Below are 19,498 nucleotides of genomic sequence, written 5' to 3' on the forward strand. Positions count from 1 at the left end.
TTCATCAGAGCTTAAGTTTCTGCAAACGGAGAGGAGAATCTCCTTAGAATGGACATATTTTCTTTTCTTTATTCGATGTAGCTGAATTACAAGTCTTCTCCGCAACTAGCACTATTTGTGTGTGGAACAGAACTACTCAAGATACGATATTTACTCTATAATAATAGAAAAGAATAGGATCCAATACTGTACCTAATACTGTAGGTTCTGTAAATCAATTTTCAGTATAGAGAAAAATGAGTACATCTTCCCTTTAATTCTTGGAAAAACTGAAAACTCAAAACTAGTTACCTAATTTTATATAGTAAGACAGGGAAGTCTAAATTAAATTCCTGTAACTGACAGTGTTAAAAAAATAATACTGGTTCAGAAATTAATTTAGGATAAATAATGAAAAGTATTATTTTACACAATTACTCCCACAACTAGCCCATATGGCAACTTTTCGGAAACTAGAGAAAGATGCCCTTTCCTTAGGACACTTTACTGTCATCTGCTGGAAAATAGGTGTAATAACTATACAAATCTACAATGACTGAGGGTGAGTGGTACCCTCTGGAATTGTGACCACTCAACTTTTAGGATTGTAAGCAGTGACCAGTAGTCAGTAAACTTATAAGAATGGTTACCACGTGAGGTGTAACTGGTTAGCAAATAATAATTACTCCCATAACTAATACTGTTATGAACTCTTCTTAGAGTATTTACATGGACTATTCCCTGTAATTTTCATAACCATTCAGTGAAGGAGTTTGATTAAATGAAACTATGGGAAATGTGCTAAAAGATTATTAAGACATGTTTGGAAACTTTGGGATGGATAACAATACCCTTCCACGAAATGTTCCTTGATACCACTACTGGCAAGTACACTGATTGGGATCATGATAGCATTTTTTTGGTGTATATACTACTTCTCTATTCCCATGCTCCCATCCAGCCCCAAGAACAGCAGATTAGAAGAGTCCTTGGATACGCAAAATTTGAAGTATGGAAAGAGGCCTAATTTTTGCTGGTGTTCACTGACCCCTGTATGAAAGCACTCAGCCTAAATGCTAGCTACTTTCATGTTCTGGCCATGAAGTTGGCATATGGACAGACTGAAGTCTGTGCCTCATTAAAGTGGACAACAGCAAATGTTCCTCATCGAATTAACCAGCTATACATTTGTGATAACCACCTTTAATATATTAACTTTAAGCGAGACATAAAATTTTATTACCAGGGAAATTTTGTAATTTTGTAATTATATTATGTTACATGTACAGGATGATGATTTAAAATAATACTGTTTTTAAGAGCCACCCCCCCACCATATTAACTAGGTACACCTTGTTATTCTTTGGCCTGAAGTACTTTATTGGTAAACCATTGCTTTGAAAATAAAGTTTTTGTGATCAACATGTTTTCCTTTTAGTCTAGAGAAAAATGGAGGACCATCCATAACTCCTGTCTTTAAAAAAGGTAACTGATTTTTCTTTGGTCTCTGAGGTAACTTCTAGCCCTGACACCTTACAATTCTGTGTTCCATTTCTAAAAATTCAAAATGTAGAGGTTACCCCCCAAAAAGTTTACCTGTAAACTCTGCCTTTGTCATTCTGTATACTTGAAATATCTTCCCATTTACAAGACTATCTTAATCATTCCTTATTATATCCCTTGACAGAAACCCCTCTTACTTTTTTTCTTTAAGCTATGTATAGAAATAGGTCATTACTGAAACAACACATGAGTATGCCCTAAATTACCATCTTGCTATTATTTTGTTTCCTGTACAACTTGTCTGTAAGCTCTTAGGGTAGAGACCACATTTTTTCCACTGATACACTACGGTTTTATATATATTTGGCAGATGTTGGCTGAGTGATTTTAGGCAAGATCAGAGTCCAGATCTTATAAGGTTACTCAGCAATTCCTATTAGACATGTAATAGGGAAAATAAATTATTTTTTCACTTAATTTATATGCTTAGTGCTTATTCATGTGTGCTTAGTGTAGGACCAATATCAGTCTTACTTGGTATATTATCTTATGGCAAGGACAGAACCATTCAAAAGCCAAGATCTGTTTGTAAGAGTCACAAATGGAAAGGGGGAGAATAAAAAGTAGAAGAGAGAACTTCACTTATTCAGGGAGTCTGTAATGAAAGCTAGGTTTGTGTGGGAGGCTATATATATGAATATTATGAGTAGAAGAATTTTTTTTGTATATCTTCTTTAGTGAAGTAATTTACACAAAGGAATAAAGTCAGTCCCATTTTTTTCTACACTTTAATAACTGTTTTCTTGTGTTGTTTTTTAATATTGGTTTCTAAATAGCAATCTGTGTACCACTAATGGTTTGATAATGTTTTCACAGGTTTATGGTAACATAAGAAAAAATAAGGACAATAGCAAGTTTCTGATAAAGTTAGTTTCATTCAATACAAAATGTGTCATTTTGAGACAGTACCTTTTACACTTGCTTTTGGGTGTTAAGATATCCCTACTGCTACAAAATGACATTGGTATTTGTTCTTTTATTAGTCTCAACTTGGCATAATAAAACGTTGGTAACCATATATTGGCCCCATAAATTTTTGCACTCTGACACCTAAAAGTCTGGAAGTTATGCATCCATTCTTAGTATGTTTTAGTGATTGGAAGAAAATAGAACTATATAGAACCAAAAGCAATGAGACTACATCTAGGGCTCTTGGGCTCTTGGGCTTAAGAAAGAGACATTTAATTGTGGCTCTCTAATTTTCAGGGAAAGAGCACCGAAGAAAATTAAAATCTAAAATTCAGCCAAGAGATTCTTTGACTTTAATACCTCCTGTAACTAACTTCATGGGACTCTTCAAAACAACAAAAAAGACCCCTGTTTCTCACAATATTTTTTCCTTTTCACCTGCAATTTCATCAGATATCATAAAAGTATCAAGACCAAGAATAGTGTTTTTGAGCCAACTTGGGAAACATGTACAGAAAGCTAACCTAGAGCCTGCAGAGGGCTAATAAAAGCATTAATATGAAAGTATGAAAGAATTCCTGAGCAATCTTTTTAAATTCTTTACTTTTTAAAAAAGAATTTATTTTTAAATAATGTCTGTATTCAATGTGGGGCTCGAACTCACAACCCCAAGATCAAGAGTCACATGTTCTACTGACTGAGCCAGCCAGGCGCCCCCAAATTTTTTACTTTTAATTTTAATCTAATTGTAGTAAAATACATATAACTGAGTATAAACACTTTGATTGGAAGTTATTGATATTGATACTAAACAGATTTTCTCTAGCCTGTCTACTGAAGTTTAACATCAGGTCAGAGTCATAGTTTCAAAAAGTAAATAGAATTTTCCTGCACTTAACACCTTAAAATACAGCAACTGACACAAGTGGCATAATTAGTGTATCTATATCAAATGTTAGAAACATTTTTAAATTGGTATGCTGGGCGAAAGAGGCCTGATTCAAAATAGCCTACATATTAACACTCACTGTAGTACGTTGAGATAAATATTTAATGATAAATACTACAAATGCATGAGGGTTTTAAAACCCAAAATATAGAAATGTATACTTTTTTTTTAAAAGATTTTATTTATTTATTTGACAGAGACAGAGACAGCCAGCGAGAGAGGGAACACAAGCAGGGGGAGTGGGAGAGGAAGAAGCAAGCTCATAGAGGAGGAGCCTGATGTGGGGCTTGATCCCATAACGCCGGGATCACGCCCTGAGCCGAAGGCAGATGCTTAACCGCTGTGCCACCCAGGCGCCCCTAGAAATGTATACTTTTAAAAGACTTTTAAAAAAAATCTGAAATCATTGCCTACCAAGTACGAAAGTATGGCTAAAAACTGTGGCTGTCAGTGTTGACTACTGTCCATACTTACAGGTATTTTTGGTTTACAACTGGAAAGTGTGACACTCTGTGGCTTAGAATCACATGATGTCTTTGCGCAACGAGTACTGTTTCCAGTAGGGACAAGTTTTGATGTAGGTCTCCTTCTATTTTACAGCAGCAGGTAGATTTGATATAAAATCAAGCTGGGCTCCACTGTAACCTTTAAAGCCCTCATTTTTCTCTGACGAGTTTGCTCAGGTGTCTCCATACATCTACCTGGGCTGCACTGAACATATATATTATCTAGCAGTTATTTTCCCCAACATGCCTTAACACAAACCATAATGATGGTGGTGATGGCAGCTACAGGTACTTAGGGCTTTCCATGCACCGGACTCTAAAGCCTATGCTTTTTGCCACTGGACAATAAGGGACCTCTCTAATCTGCAAATTTAATTCTAATTCTGGTCGATGCACTAATATAGGAATTAATTAGGGGGAGAAATGGCTTATTCTATACTACGAAGGGATATAATGGTAAGACACTGAGTCATTTATTCAGCACTGTTAAGGATTAAGAATTCATATCAATGGAAATATTAAGCCTCTGTAGATGTAAAACAAAACAAATCAAAACCCTCTAGACAACAAACTTTGAGCTTTGGAACTGGCTTCTGGTGGGCTAAAGACTGTATGTTAAGAATACGTTCAGGGTTGAGTATCAGGGATTCTTTGTATTCAGTAATGTAAGACTTCCTGAGTTTCTTGGCCTACCAAGGCCATCCTACTACTCCTAAAACTTACAGTATTTTTCCTGAAGTACAGCTTCTCTAGTAAAGATCATTTTTATTACCCTGCATTTTTTTTTAATTATGTACAAGAAAGGCCTCAAGATACAGAGGATTTCAGCAAATTGCCTGCCTTTTACCTGCACTTTTAGCTAACTCTGGTACACATGCTTGCCCATATAGAGTTCAGTGTTTCTCCCTTCCTTATCCTTCCCTTTTTCTTTCTCCTTTCCCTTCCCTCCTTCCTTATGGCCAAGTACTAAAGGCCTACAGATATGGAATGCTTCCCCAAATTGCTCATTTTCCCTATCTGTAATTCTCTTACTTATATCATGAACTCAGTTTTGATATGTGTGCTTGTAACACCTTAAATTAAAATTTTTAAGGACTTAAAAATTTTAAGAACTTAGATTATAGATATCCCCATTTTATAATATTTGTGATGGGGGAAGAAATTTTGGTCAATTTCCTTCCATAGTTTATATGTACTCTGATTGTGAGAGGCACAGGAAATACTTATATTACTTCTCTGTGAATTCAGGTTCATATGATACAGAATACAAATTTAAATGAAAAGTGTGAATTCACAAACTAATAGGTTCTTCTAAATAATATTTGCAAACCAATTCTATCATAGCTATACCTCAACAGCAAAGAATACAAATTTTTTTAAAGTAAATATTGGCTGTTTCTATATGTTCCCTCATATAAATTATATTTTCTATTTCCAAATGGATAATCATAAAGCAATACTCTCTGATCACAATTCTTAACATAAAAAAAAAAAAAAAGAATTACTTATGGAATTTCCCAAAAAGGAGGTGACCTTAAGGCAGGGTTAAAATAAGAAATCTTTTCAGTCTAGATTTTTATCCTTACCCCCTATTTTTTCAATAAAGCAAGTCACTGACTAGAAAATTAACTTGGTCCAATATGGATGATGTAATATAACTCTTTACTGGTAAAATCTCTCAAAGGACATTGAAGTCAGTAGCATCGTCTTTATATTCAAAGGACAGTACATTCAGTAACCTTAGGTGGAAAAAAAGCGATAAACTGGTATAAAGTTTCAAACTCAAAGGAAATTATTCAAAAACAAGACCAGAACCCTTTACATCTCATATATCTTCATTGATTAAATACAATTCCTAAAATAATGGATGTAAATATACATGGTCACCTAAAAAGTACAATACACACTTGAAGGATTACTTGCCTGTCATATTTCTTAGAATCTCAGATGGATTTTAAGAAATCTAGAGACATCCCAATTGCTCCAGGGGAAGATACCTAATAATATATATTTTTATAATTAATAACATGCATTCTGTTAGAGTCACCTTTTGTCTTCATTTAGAATTCTCTGATTTGAAATGACTGTGACCTGGCTATCTTTCTAAAATTGCTCTCTCATTAGAAAAGTTGTTAGGCTAATGTTTCAAAAGGAGCTAAAAAAAATAGCTTCTACTGATAACCGCCAGTTTCCCAGGGGGAAGGGTATGGGGGGAGTAGATGAAATAAGTGAAAGGGATTAAGAAGTATAAAGTAAGTCAGGGGATGAAAAGTACAGCACAGGGAATACAGTCAGTAACATTTTAATAACTTTGCATGGTACAGATAGTAAAACTATACTTATTATGGTGTCATAATACATATAAATGGTGGATCATTATGTTGTATACCTCAAAATAATATAATATTGTATGTCAACTATACTTCAAATAAAAATAAATTTAATAAAATAAAATAAATAGAATATAATGTAAAAAAATAGCTTTTACAATCGTGATATGAGAAAAGAGAAAAAGGCCTAGGCCTGTTTAATATGGGACTAGGATTTAGCAGAATCACTGTCTATCTTCCAAGGTTTTCTTTCTACCTGCCAATAACAGTACATTCTTTTCCCCACAAGATGTTTTAATTTTGATAATAAAAAAAATCTACACTCCCTTATAAGACTATAACATTATAGTCTCTCAGAAGAGCAGGTTAAACATCAAACATAAAAACAAAAGAAAGTCTTGATGAACAATTAATATTATGTATCTTACACAATTTGAAATGCAAAAAAAATCACAACTTGAAGTTGAAATATAACCTTTAGGGATTTTTTGAAAAGCAAAAATCAAATCTCCATTTTTAACCATGGTACTTTTATGGCAGCTTCTCCAACTTCTTCTGTTATATCTACTCCAAGAGGACATCTGCAACACAATCAGATAAATCACATTATTTCAAATACTTGCTTCCTGATCTGTTGCTAGTTCTGCAAACTATTTGCTTAGAATTCTGACAAACAGTATACATATCTCATGTATAATCATATGTGATGATGGTTCTTGAATACAAAAACAGCAGGACTAAGGGGTGAAGAGAAGGCTAGTTCTGTTGATAAATCTACATTTCGGGATTTTTTAAAACTACTTTGAGGTATAATTGACAGGTAAAAAGCTATACATCTTTAATGTATACAACTCAGTGAGGATTGAGAAGTTTTTGAAAGCCATAGTTCTGCTCTCACACTATAAATAAAAACTTGAAATGAAATAGAAAAATGACAAAAATGCCTCACAATTCTCTATGAAGCTGAAAGGGTGAAAACAGTTTACCATACAGCTAAAGTCAAATCTGCATCCATTTCTACTTTAGAAATTCCCCAGGTTTTTATTGATTCTTCTCTGACGTTTCAAAAGCTGCCTTGTTCCTTTTCTACCTTCCTCTGTTACTGGCAGGAGAGGTCTGAGACCCTACTGTCTTTCTCTGTTCTTCCTCAGTAAATAATTTTGGCCTCAGATTTCTGCTTTTTTTTTACAACATTGCCCAATATAAGGCTTCAACTAGACTGTTATCTGGAAAAAGCCATCATCTTCAGCTGAACACTGTTACAAGAAGGCAACACCGGGTCAGACAATATACTCGACCTGAGGCGAGGCCATCAATATAGGAGATTCCTTCTGCCACTACTAACTAAACTCTGTTTGTTTATGATCAGTCTTAATAGTCTGCGGTTTATGTAGATATAGTTATGGATTAAAATGCTGAAAAGTTTTAAAACATTAAATGAAATCATGTTGAAAACAGGATTATGGCAGATTATGAAACATAATCATCCTTTACTATGTTTACTATTCCAGTTAACTTAGACCAGAACTTGGTAACAAATTGAAACACCATGCTATTCTTTGGAACTCTGATTTGGGAGAGCGAATAAGGCTTTCGGAAAACAGGTATCTTTTGGCCATTTTTCAGCTGCCTGTGGAGCATACTCACAACCCAGTCTCACACCTAACTGCTCTTTATACATCTTCCTGAAGTTTCCCAGCATACCAGCTAGTCCCGAGATTGCCTTGACGTTGCAAAACTCCAGGCCATGGACATGGTTTCCATTCTGCTACTAAATGAGGGAATTCACCAGCCCTACCCACAGCCTGTTTCTAACCTGATTTGTCAAAATGTTTATGATTTGATACTGCACCAAAAATATTTCTTCTAAAATGAAATTTCATGAAAGAAATTAACGTAATCTTTCTTCAGGTCCCACCAGAATGTCATGAAAACCTCATATATAAAAGCAAAATTTAGGCTTTGAATTTTATACTGCAACTTGCATAGAGATTATAAAAGGTACCACATACTTGGGTTCATAGCGGATGCCTTCTGTGTTGTGTAAAACGCCCACGCCAGCACGCAATCTTTCAATACCATTCCTAAATAATCATTTAAATAAAATAAAGAGACCAAGATTTAAAGGAAGAAGATGTAGCGTGATGAAATGGCAAATTATGAGTGAAGCACATACATCCCGTGGCTTACCATGCAATCATAATGCCATTGTCAGTGCACAATCTGGGAGGAGGACACAACAAAGTGCACTGTGTTGCGTTTGTTACAATTTCCAGAGCTTTTCGGATGTGTAAGTTACTTGCAACGCCTCCAGATACAACCTGAAGGAATTGAAAAGACAAAATTAACAAATATTACATATTGTAATAGCCAAACTGTTAGCTAAACCTGTGGAAAACACCAGCATTATACAATAAGAAAATATCACATTTTGATAGGTGTGGAATGGGCAAGTGATCAATCTGTATAATAAAAGTTTGGAGGAAAAGAAAACAATTTCAATATCAGCGTACAATGCCCACTATAATGTTTTTTTAAGATTTATTTATTTAAGTGGACGCTGCACTGAGCACAGAGCCTGACCCAGGGCTGGATCTCAGGATCCTGAGATCAAGCATGACCTGAGCTGAAACCAAGAGTCAGACACTTAACCCACTGCACCACCCAGGAGCCCTGGACCACTATCATTTTTGTACCTTTTCTTCTTTTTTCTAACTATAATCAAAGTACAACAATATTTTAGACCCTTCCATTTTTACTTATAAGCATTTTTCTCATTTTAAATTATTCTGAAAAAGCTATTACCTTTGATGTTCACATAATATTCTATTCTGTGAATCTATCATCATTTAAATATTTTCTCATTTTATAATTTTCAAAAGGATGAAGTTTAACAGGAAGTTTATCAAGGTTTTTATGCAGATTTAAATTTCACCAAAAGGAACATAAATTTGAAGGAAACTAGCTTATTTTTCTAATAATGATAGGAGTTACTGCATCTCATTTCTTATTGTAAACCCACTTTCAAATTCAATGAGAAGATGCACTCTTGGATTTTTTTGCCATACAGGCTGTGCAGGTGTCCCATAAATCTGCCATGCCTGTATAAGAAATAGTCTTTATAATGCAAAATTTCATACTTCCGGGCTAGCATTAGGACATAAAGACATCTTCATCCTATGCACAGGATCAATTAAGCTCCTAGAAGAAAAGTAACATACTGCAGAGTATGCTAGAGGAGATGACAGAACCTACCAGTACTGCGTTACTTTGAGATAACAACTGTCTCTGCTTGCAAAACAGAATGGCGCGGTGAGTTCTTTTTGCAATGTGGCACGCTGCTGTGTGCTGCACTGCAGCGGCAATGTGTGCAGCTGAAGACAGGATTTGCCCCTTGGGGATCCCTGCAGAAATAAGCAGCTAGTTTTAGGCACAATCCAGGATTACTTATTTTTCCAACTTGCCCAATTCGAAATATACCTTCCTCTTTTTCCTTTTGCGTTATTAGCCTATCAGCAAGATGCTGAAGTCCAGAAAAAGAAAAATCACAATTTTTAGCATGTTGCATGGGAGGTTTGATATCAAAATGCAGTTTATTTCCTTGTTTGGCCAAATGTTCTATAGCCTTCCCACCACTCATGGTGGAGCACTCTGGATGTTTTATCAAAGACAGTCTTCTTGCTACCTATCAAAAACAAAATTTTTTGTAATGAGTCATAAAATTGCACGTTTTGAAACCTAGGTGCAAAGGAAATGAAATTTACTAAACAAAACGAAACAACCAAAAACCAAAACACAACAACAAACCTGGATGAATAAGACACGCTATGCTTTTACATATATGGACTATAGCTAGTAGTCACTCAGGACATTCTCTTGCTCCTTCTGACAGCCTGATCAATAGTGGTCAATCGCTGCTTCCCTATCTACTTCTGCTCTTCTGTTGGAGATGAAAAATAAGTTTGAAGTTCACAATGACTGCTTAATGCTTCAAAAATTAGAACCTGTCCATTTCTTCTAATCATTGCAGCTGTTGGCAATAGGATTTCTGCAGAGAGCAGTAGGCTCTAGGATTCATAAACAAAGGAAAAAGAAACCTGCTTGTTGGTGGTGTCAGCAATTGTAAAGTTTAATCACAAGACTTTGTACATCTTTAATGTCTTTATATTATCTTTATATACCCTATTTCACATTTTTATAGTACTTTACATGGCAATTTCTTTCAGATATATTTTTGATTAAAAACATAACTGCACCTGCAAACTATTTGAGCCTTTATGTACTGACCTAAACCTCTTACCATTTCACTCATAACAGGTAAGAAATCTTTCATTTTTTCTTTTTTTTCTTACTGCACAAAAATTTTTTCAGTCTAATATATTAATCAGAAATATTTAGATAAATGGTAGTAGTGTATCTATTATTATTTGATTGAAATAGACACCTTAATAGAAAAGAATGGAGAAATTAATTCTTAAATAATTACCTTGTCAAGCATGTCACCCGGTGCTATGTCCAAAGACTTTCCCAGAAGCAGAAAATCTGAAACTCCTCTAACTAATGCCAATAGACAATGACCTCCAGAAATCAAAAGAACTAAAAAGGGAAATTCTACTTTATTTAACAACCTAATAGTAAGTGCATGAGCCTCCATATGATGAATGGGAATGAAAGGTTTTTTAAACTGTTCTACTAGCTGTAAGCTAAATGATAAGCCTACTCCCAAGCTTAAAGCAAGTCCTGGTTTTACAGTAGTTGCAATTGCTGAGAGTTCACTTGGAGAGACTTTACTGGCAGAGAGAGCCTCTTGCACTATTCGTTGAATATTTTCTCGGTGAAGTTGCTGAGCTACTGGCGGAACAATCCCACCTGTTCTGGAAGAAATAAAAAAACAGCTTTTTATAACTTCAAGATTGTGAAAATACAGTAAGAGAAGTTTTATATTAGGGCTGAAAGCATGTTTTCAAATTAATCATTTTATAGTTAAAAATGTTAGTCAAGTATATTCAAATATGAGTGCCTTATAATGCAGCACACTGTAAGAACTCAGGATGCAGTGCTGAAGGGTGTAATGCCTGACTTTTCAAAACTGTATACAACAAATTCCTATGAATTGGTCGATGAATGGAAAAACCAAAATAATCTTAAGAAGCATTCCATGGAAGATGTCTTGAACAAGGAAAGGACAGGATAAAATTGGATTTTAGAAAAAATTAATCTCTGGAGACAGGGATAATTTTTATTTATATTAAAAATTTTTTAATGATTTTATTTATTTGTCAGACACAGAAAGAGCACAAGCAGGGGGAGTGACAGGCAGAGGGAGAAACAGGCTCCCTGCTGAGCAAGGACTGGGATGTGGGACTTGATCCGAGGGCCTTGAACCAAAGGCAGATGCTTAACCAACTAAGCCACCCAGGCGTCCTGACAGGGAGAATTTTTAAAGAGGTTATCAGAAAAGTATTTGTTTACATCTTAAACTACATGATCACGGGAAGTGAAAGAAAGGGACAGAGAGCCTTGAAAACTGTTACACCTTACTGGATATAAGGGGAAGGGGGACCAAGGCATCCAAGATGATTCACATATTGAGCTGGAATGACTGCGAGAAAAAAAATACTAACAGAAACATGAAGACAGTTTTGTGAAGAAGATGAGTTTATTTTTAAACACATTGCACTTGAGGTCATGGCAGGACAGCAGACAGCTTGCAATCCTGAAATACAGTTGGAAATCTAGTGGTTAGAGTTGGTAATTTTGATTTTGGGTCTATGTAGGACCCACTCCAAATGTCAAGAGTAAAGAAGTAGGAGGCAAAGTTGCTCGTAAAAAATTTGCCAGCATGTGACTGACTTCCAATCAGAGAAGCAGAGCAATAAAATATAGGGTCTTCAAGATGTACTTCTAATCTCAAAGAAATCTTCAAATATTTGATGCTGCAAGTTCTATATATAGAAATGAAAACCCTCAATAGAAGCATTCAATTAATATTTACTTAATAGTTATACAGGGGCACCTGGGTGGTTCAGTCAGTTAAGTGTCTGCCTTCGGCTCAGGCCCTGATCCCAGGCTGGGATCCAGTCCCACAGGCTGCCTGCTTCTCCCTCTCCCCTTGCCCCTCCCCCTGCTCGTGTCCTCTCTCTCGCTCTGCTCTTTCTCTCTCTCAAATAAATAAATAAAATCTTTTAAAAAATAGTTATAATATGTATTGTATCAGGCAATGAGGGAAACAAAAGAAACAATCTTATTTCAACACATTCATATAGTAATTCTATTTACCTTAATTCTTCAAAGCCACTTTTTCTCTCATATTCTTCAACTCTGTTAATGGCATTAAATCTTTTTTCTTTTTTTTAAAGATTTTATTTATTTGACAGAGAGAGAGACAGCCACTGAGAGAGGGAACACAGGCAGGGGGAGTGGGAAAGGAAGAAGCAAGCTCCCAGCGGAGGAGCCTGACGTGGGGCTCGATCCCAGGACTCTGGGATCACGCCTTGAGCCAGAGGCAGATGACCGAGCCACCCAGGCGCCCCTAAATCTTCTGATGTCTTGGGTTTCCAGCTTCATCTTTATCTGCTTTCTTTATCTCACTTTCCACAATTAAGTGTATCACCATTCCCACTGCCACCATCAAGTTCGAAGAGCTCTCATTATCTCAGTCTATTCAAAGCCTTCTAACTGCAATTCCCTAGATAGATTTTCTGATCCTTGGAGTCCATTTTACCTTGTGTTGCCAGAAAGTAAAGCGAAATACTGACCCCATAACTCTCCTACTCAAAAACATTTACTTTCTTGAAATTTGGGTAACTTTCAGTCCAAATCCTCTCCCTCTCACTTATTTCCTCCTTCTCCCACTTGCCTAGCTCCCTTCCTTTTTGTACTTCTTTAATGTATTTTATCTTCAAAGGATTATGCTAACTAAGCACTCGAGACAAAAGAGATGAGTAAGACCATGGCTTTATTGTCAGAAGAATTAATTTGTACACAGTATGGAGAGTAGGTGATTGAGGAACCACAGCTAATAAAAATGGGAAACCATCTGGCCTCACGGTAGGAGCCAAGAATTCAGATAAGACAATTAAGGGCTTGAACTAAGTAAAAGGGAGAGAAATGTTTGAAAAAGTATTTGGGAGGTAGATTTACTATGACTGGATGACTGATTTGACACAGAGTGGTGAGAAAGAAGTCAAGATTGTCCTTCAGGTTCCTGGCTTGGAAGAAAGGACCCCCCTGCCGAGCAGTCCTCCATAAATGCATTTTCCATGCTGTTTTACAATGACTTGTTTACCTGTCTTCTTCACTCATTTATAACAGTACTAGAAGTACGACTGTTACTAATAATAGGTAGCTTTTACTGAGCTCTTGCTATTTGTCAAGAACTGCACTACCCACCTTGGAAGAATTCACATTTAATCCTCACAACAGTATTAGGAACTAGTTGCCATTACTATCCCTAGTTCACACATAAGGAAACCGAGGCACAGAAAATCGTGCAATGTCCCATAGATGAACCAGAATGTAAACCTACACTCTAAACTGCTTTATATAGTAAGCTGCTCAGAGGCAAGGATCGTGTATCTTAGTTGTATTTGTACCACGGTGTTTCAGATGTTGCCTGGCAGTTGTAGGAATTCAATAAATGCTGAGATGAGCTGTGTAGATGGTACCACACAGTTTACTTCCTGTGTATTCCTCTCAAGCGACCTATGCACTGAACTGGACGTTTGTCCTGTATTTTCTCACCTCTTTGCCTTTGCTATAATGTTTACTCACGCTACAATATTTTTTTCGTCTCCATTCACTGAAGGCCTACCTATCTTCAAGGCCCCTGACACCCGCAGTGTATCAGATGCCATGCTGGCTATCAGGCACGGTGTAGTGATTAATACAGACACAGCCCGTCACCATGGAGTTTAGTCTATTGGGGGAAAGACTATACATAAGCAAATGTAAAAATTCTCAAAAGGAAGATGAAGAAAAGAAGCAGTGTGTGGTGATACAGAATAAACACAGTGGGGATACCAGATTTAGATAAAGTGGTCAGGGAAGGCCTTTCTACACAGTCAACATTTACACGTTCAAACGTCCAGGACACTCGAAAATACTGAAAGAACTGCAGAACTGAGGCATGGGAGTAATAGTTATTGTTTGCACCACTTGTTTGATACTAACTTGATGCTGCCTTGTACTGTACGCTGTATGTTTCCTTGTAGGTCTGTATATCATGCCTCAGAGATTAGGGTAAGCTCCTTGAAGGCAAGGACTTTCTGGTACTTCACTATGCCATTTTAACACTTACCACAGTCCCATTCCCATAGTATGTAACTGTTAGAGGTCTATTCTTCTCTTCACATATATTATTTCTAATTATAATACCCTATATTATTTCTATTATACTCCCCACAATCCTATATGGCAGGAATTATCTTTCCCATTTTACAGATGTGAGAACACACTTAGGATAAGGAACTTGCCTAAAATCAGAGCCAACACCAATTGCCTAATTGATACTTCAAATACAGGTCTGTGATCTCAAAATACCAACCTTTTTCACTATTCAGATGTTATAAATTGATGGCTTGAAGGCATATTTGATCTGTACAGCATTTTAATATATTTTGAGTTACCAACTAATCTTAAAATCTGGAGATGTTACATTCTGGATTTCCATTTTCTCTTGAAAATTCTGATGATCAAAAAACACAGGGCCTACATTTCTGCATGGCAACAACTGGCGGGAGCTGAGCAGTGACCTCCTCCAGATATCTTCCACTTTATATCCAGCCCACTTATCTATGTAGCCTGACTAGTGGTCCTCTGCAAAGAGATGAGTTTATAAACCTTGCACCATTCTATGCTTTAATGCAACAGTGTATTATTATTTATTTAAGTACCAACATGAGTTATATGTATAAATGTGAGATTTTTTTTTCCAGTGTTTTCCTTCCTTCCTTCCTTCCTTCCTTCCTTCCTTCCTTTTTAAGATTTTATTTGACAGAGAGACAGCAAGAGGGAACACAAGCAAGGGGAGTATGAGAGGGAGAAGCAGGTTTCCCGCCAAGCAGGGAGCCCGATGCGGGGCTCGATTCCAGGATCCTGGGATCATGACCTGAGCTGAAGGCAGACGCTTAACGGCTAAGCCACCCAGGCACCCCAAAGATTTTATTTATTTTTTTGAGAGAGAGTGCATGCACAAGCAAGTGTAAAAGGCAGAGGGAGAAGCAGACTCTCAGCGGAGCAGGGAGCCCAATGTAGGACTCGATCCCAGGACCCCAAAATCATGACCTGAGCCGAAGGCAGATGCTTAACCAACTGAGCCACCCAGGCGCCCTTTCCAGTGTTTCACACAGGCTATAGATAGGATCATGCTCTCCTAGGGCTTCAGTCAAGACCACGAAACATACAGGTGCACAAAAGAGGAAAAGGCATTACTAAGGGGAAATCATGAATAAATCTTAGAGCTGGGAATGAGCTTAGTTCTTTTTGGCAAGAGGCACAGTTACAGTTGGGATTGTGGAAAGCCTTAAAAGCCAGGGTGTAGGATTTAAGGTTTTCCATAGCAGTTATTAGAAGCTTTTGCACAAAAGAAGAACTTAACTCTTAAAACTGAACTTTTATATATGATAAATAGAAAAGAATTATTTCATTTTACTTTTCCCAAAAGTGGGAACTGCCAAGATAATGTCTACTTACTTTAAATGAACTTCAGTTTGGGAATGTATTGCTTCTCCCAACACATTTCCAGTTTCATCCACCACAGCAGCTGCTGTATCATCACAACTGGTTTCAATTCCCAATACTAGTTTATGAAGAAACAGTTTTCCAGGATGAAAATTAAAACTTCTTAAAAATTCATAAGTTCTCCTTCTTGATGGTTTAGAAAAAACTCCTGCTGTCTTATTCAGTATTAACATACTTACTCAATAGATAACTGGAAAAGAAATAAAGAAACAAACTAATTATTTGGAACTGACATTAACCACTAACCCATTCAGTTAAGCAAAATTCCGAAAACTTTATTTTTTTCAGTATAATAGTTTTGTAAAATTATAGGAAACTTTTATAAAAGCGAAATTTTTTTTTAAAGATTTTATTTATTTATTTGACAGAGATAGAGACAGCCAGCGAGAGAGGGAACACAAGCAGGGGGAGTGGGAGAGGAAGAAGCAGGCTCATAACGGAGGAGCCTGATGTGGGGCTCGATCCCAGAACGCCGGGATCACGCCCTGAGCCGAAGGCAGGCGCTTAACCGCTGTGCCACCCAGGCGCCCCAAAAGCGAAATTTTTTAAAGGCTATAGCAACCTGTGAACATAAATAACACTATGAATGAATATAATGTTCTTGAAGGGGGAAAACAAGGAAGTCAGATATGACATTTTTTAGTATTATGCCGTTCTTAGCAAACTATTCATTATTTATGAAATAGCTAATAGTCGCATGGATAGTCTTCTGGAAAGTGCTATTTATTTTTGATAGCTAAAATTAAGACAAAATTGGTTTAGAAAAATTAAATGATAAAGGCAAAACAGAACAGAAAAAAATGCATTTCATTTCCTGGAAATATCTTTCAAAATAAAATTTAATAATTTGGTTTGAAAACAATTCACATAGAAGACATACACAATTTAGTCATCTACTTTGGAAACAAGTGTTCTTATAAAGCTCATCTTAAAAGAACCACATCAGTACTAAAACGACTGCAACCGAATACCCATTTTATCCATTAATTACAATTTTTCTAATTCAATCTCCATTTTACCACAAGTTTATCTTAATAAGGATCTCCCCAAATCCATTTTTTTCTCCTCAAAATAATAGCAGTCCATTAATAAAGCGCCCTGGTAGCCTCACACTTCCAAGTATCTAGTTTCATGCCCCCAAATCGCCTCTTCAAGAACTTTCTGGATGCTTACGTAGGCCCTTTCCCTACACACTAACGGACAAAATGGAAAAAAATGAGAGAATAAAAATTGGAATTTCTACTGTTCCCCTGTGGCAGAGGGCATCCGAGGATTAGGGATGAGCGACCCTCTCGCGCAGAGGACAGCTGCGGGAGTGCAGCCCAGACACACACACCCGGAGATATTAGATTTGCAGTCATTAAACCCAGGCAGGACAGCTTGTGCGAAGCACTTGTCTTTAGGGTCACGAAGGCTCCTAAATGAACCCAGAGTACTTGCCAGTGCTAGTCTCTGTTCTAGGAAGCGAAAGGCTTGTACTGGAATCGCCCTTCCATGCAGGCGAAAGAACCACTAAGAGAGGGGGTGAGCAATTTTACCCACCTTCCTCCTCAACGACTGTAGCTAGTACTGGTATCCTTTCCCTAGCAAAGACAGTCGACAGCGTTTTTGCAAAAGCAAGAGGCCGAACCTGTCGCCCCGGAAGTGATGTCATCAACACGGTGCCAGCGGCTCGTCGCCGCGCCTGCTGCTATAGCCTTGGAGGGCGTCACTTTTAACTCAGTACAAAAAAGCTTATATACTGTTTTGGTCCAAGATGCATTGCGTGCGCTAATGTGTTTCCCTTAGGTTTGTAGGTGACAAGACTTGTGCAAGGTCACACGGCTAGTGACTGATCTAGCGGAGGCCGAAGTAGATTCGTCTGACTATACAGCATTAAGTTCTAAACACTTCGCTACGTGAAAAGAAAATTGTTTGCCTTTGGCTGGAATTTGGACGCCACTGTGAGAAAAGCATGGTGTAGATTATTCGTCATTCCATTTTAGAGGAACTATCATTAGATCTAAAGGTTGTGGCCTGAAATAGCTAATAATTTCAGAAACAAAGAGTGGCAAATAGGGACGACGCCAGGGACCCACTTGTACGGGGTTCTGAGGGAACGGAAGCGCTTCCGATCGGACGGTCTAAACCGTCACTCCCACTTTTGAGGGTAAAGGTGTGGGGCTTGCTCTTTTTTGTGGTTAAAAAGGGGAGGGTGCTGCGGTATATTAATTTACCATGAAAAAATGGAAGTATCTTATTTTCGCAATGCATTTTATGGTTTTTGCTTACTATGTACACAACCTTCAGGAAAATATGTACTCATTCTTGGACCTCCTTCAGTCTTTTTTTCTTTTCTTTTATTCGTGTGTGAACTTGTCATTTGTATGAATAGATTTATCCCAAGAGGCTTTTTTCTTCCTGCTAGACTTTAAGGTTTTACTAAGCTTACTAAGCAAGGACTTCATATATACAAGTTTGGATAAGGCTGTCACATATATCTGTGTCTTGAACAGCATGACGTTCTTGGTATAAAAGATAAGTAACTCATGGTCGGGAATTCACAGTTATAGTCTAGTGGTAGATACAAATATATATGTTCATAATTACCAAAATGCTGAGAATTTTTTAGGTGAAACTTAACGCTTTCAAAAATTTTATTTGTGTGACAATAATAACCATAATTAACAATTAACTTATGTTGTGCCAGGCAGTGTTGCAGATTAATTTATTTAATCATTACAATAATCCTGTGAGGTAGTTACTGTCCTCATTTTACAGATGAGGCAAATGGACCAGAGTTTGATGATTTGCAGGCCACATGGCTAGTTAAATGCAAAGCTAGGATTAGAAGTTAGGCCATCTGGTTCTAGAATCTGTTTCCTTACCTTCTAGAAGATAAAATAACTCATATTTTCGCTAGGATGTATGGCTGACCCCAAAAAAAGGAAAAAAAGAAAAATTAAGACCAAAAGGTTAAGAAGAATTAGTCTTCCTGTCTGACTGCGTATGATTGGTTAGAGGTTATTTTCTATTATATGCTGAAATCTAGTCTGACCACAAAACCTTTCACATCTGGCATTTTCTTGCAATTTGAATTATGTTCAGCAGGTGTGTCTCAATGCCCTCCTGTGCAAGAATATGTCAAGAGGAGTATCCCTTTTGTATGTGCTGGTATCCTCGATAGATTCTTCATCCAGGCACTTTTGGCTGGTGTTGAGTCTTATTGCTGCATATGTGAAACAGCAAAACTCTAGTAACACATTCGGAAGGAATTTTATTCTTCCTGAGACTGATGGCATGTGAGTAGCAACAGAAAAGGCACTTATACCAGTACCACATATTTGGCAAATGAAGGTATACATTTTCCATGTTGTTTTTTGTACTAGAGGAGAAATCATTGGTGGAAAGGCGGCTATGCTCTCTGAGGCCTGCCTGGGCTTTCACACAGATCACATTATATGATTTGAAGCCACTGGTGGACATTCTCAAAGAAATATGGCTTAACTACTGTAACTTCCACTTGAATTTAGGATCAAAAT

General features: G+C 37.0%; 2 protein-coding genes across 2 annotated transcripts in view; one reads left to right on the forward strand and one right to left on the reverse strand.

Moving 5' to 3' along the window:
- ANKAR (ankyrin and armadillo repeat containing) overlaps nt 1-5,986 on the forward strand; it is a 70,509-nt gene extending 64,523 nt beyond the window's left edge. Inside the window, exons 23-24 of the mRNA XM_087862074.1 lie at nt 1,418-1,464; nt 2,749-5,986. Of these exons, the coding sequence (XP_087718200.1) occupies nt 1,418-1,464; nt 2,749-2,996 (295 nt within the window). The 3' untranslated portion in view covers nt 2,997-5,986. The remainder of the gene's footprint in view (nt 1-1,417; nt 1,465-2,748) is intronic.
- A 206-nt stretch (nt 5,987-6,192) lies between these two features.
- Nucleotides 6,193-17,669, reverse strand: OSGEPL1 (O-sialoglycoprotein endopeptidase like 1). The gene is made up of 8 exons (XM_045806327.2): nt 17,520-17,669; nt 15,930-16,167; nt 10,723-11,110; nt 9,717-9,921; nt 9,492-9,640; nt 8,427-8,557; nt 8,249-8,320; nt 6,193-6,817 (listed from the first exon to the last, which is right to left on the reverse strand). The coding sequence occupies exons 2-8, from the start codon at nt 16,148-16,150 to the stop codon at nt 6,739-6,741; spliced, it is 1,245 nt and encodes a 414-aa protein (XP_045662283.1). The 5' UTR covers nt 16,151-16,167; nt 17,520-17,669; the 3' UTR covers nt 6,193-6,738.
- Nucleotides 17,670-19,498: the final 1,829 nt, after the last annotated feature.

The sequence above is a fragment of the Ursus americanus genome, chromosome 1 (genome assembly GCF_024610735.1).
Source record: "Ursus americanus isolate L20-20 chromosome 1, mUrsAme1.1.p, whole genome shotgun sequence".
Lineage (NCBI taxonomy): Eukaryota > Metazoa > Chordata > Mammalia > Carnivora > Ursidae > Ursus > Ursus americanus.

Excerpts from the sequence above, each read along its gene's own strand:
- OSGEPL1 (XM_045806327.2), bottom strand. The coding sequence starts at position 16,150 with ATGTTAATACTGAATAAGACAGCAGGAGTTTTTTCTAAACCATCAAGA. Across the intron at positions 11,111-15,929 it reads CAAACTGAAGTTCATTTAAA|AACAGGTGGGATTGTTCCGC; the intron begins GTAAGTAGACAT and ends TATTTCTTCCAG. Across the intron at positions 8,321-8,426 it reads AATGGCATTATGATTGCATG|GAATGGTATTGAAAGATTGC; the intron begins GTAAGCCACGGG and ends ATGATTATTTAG.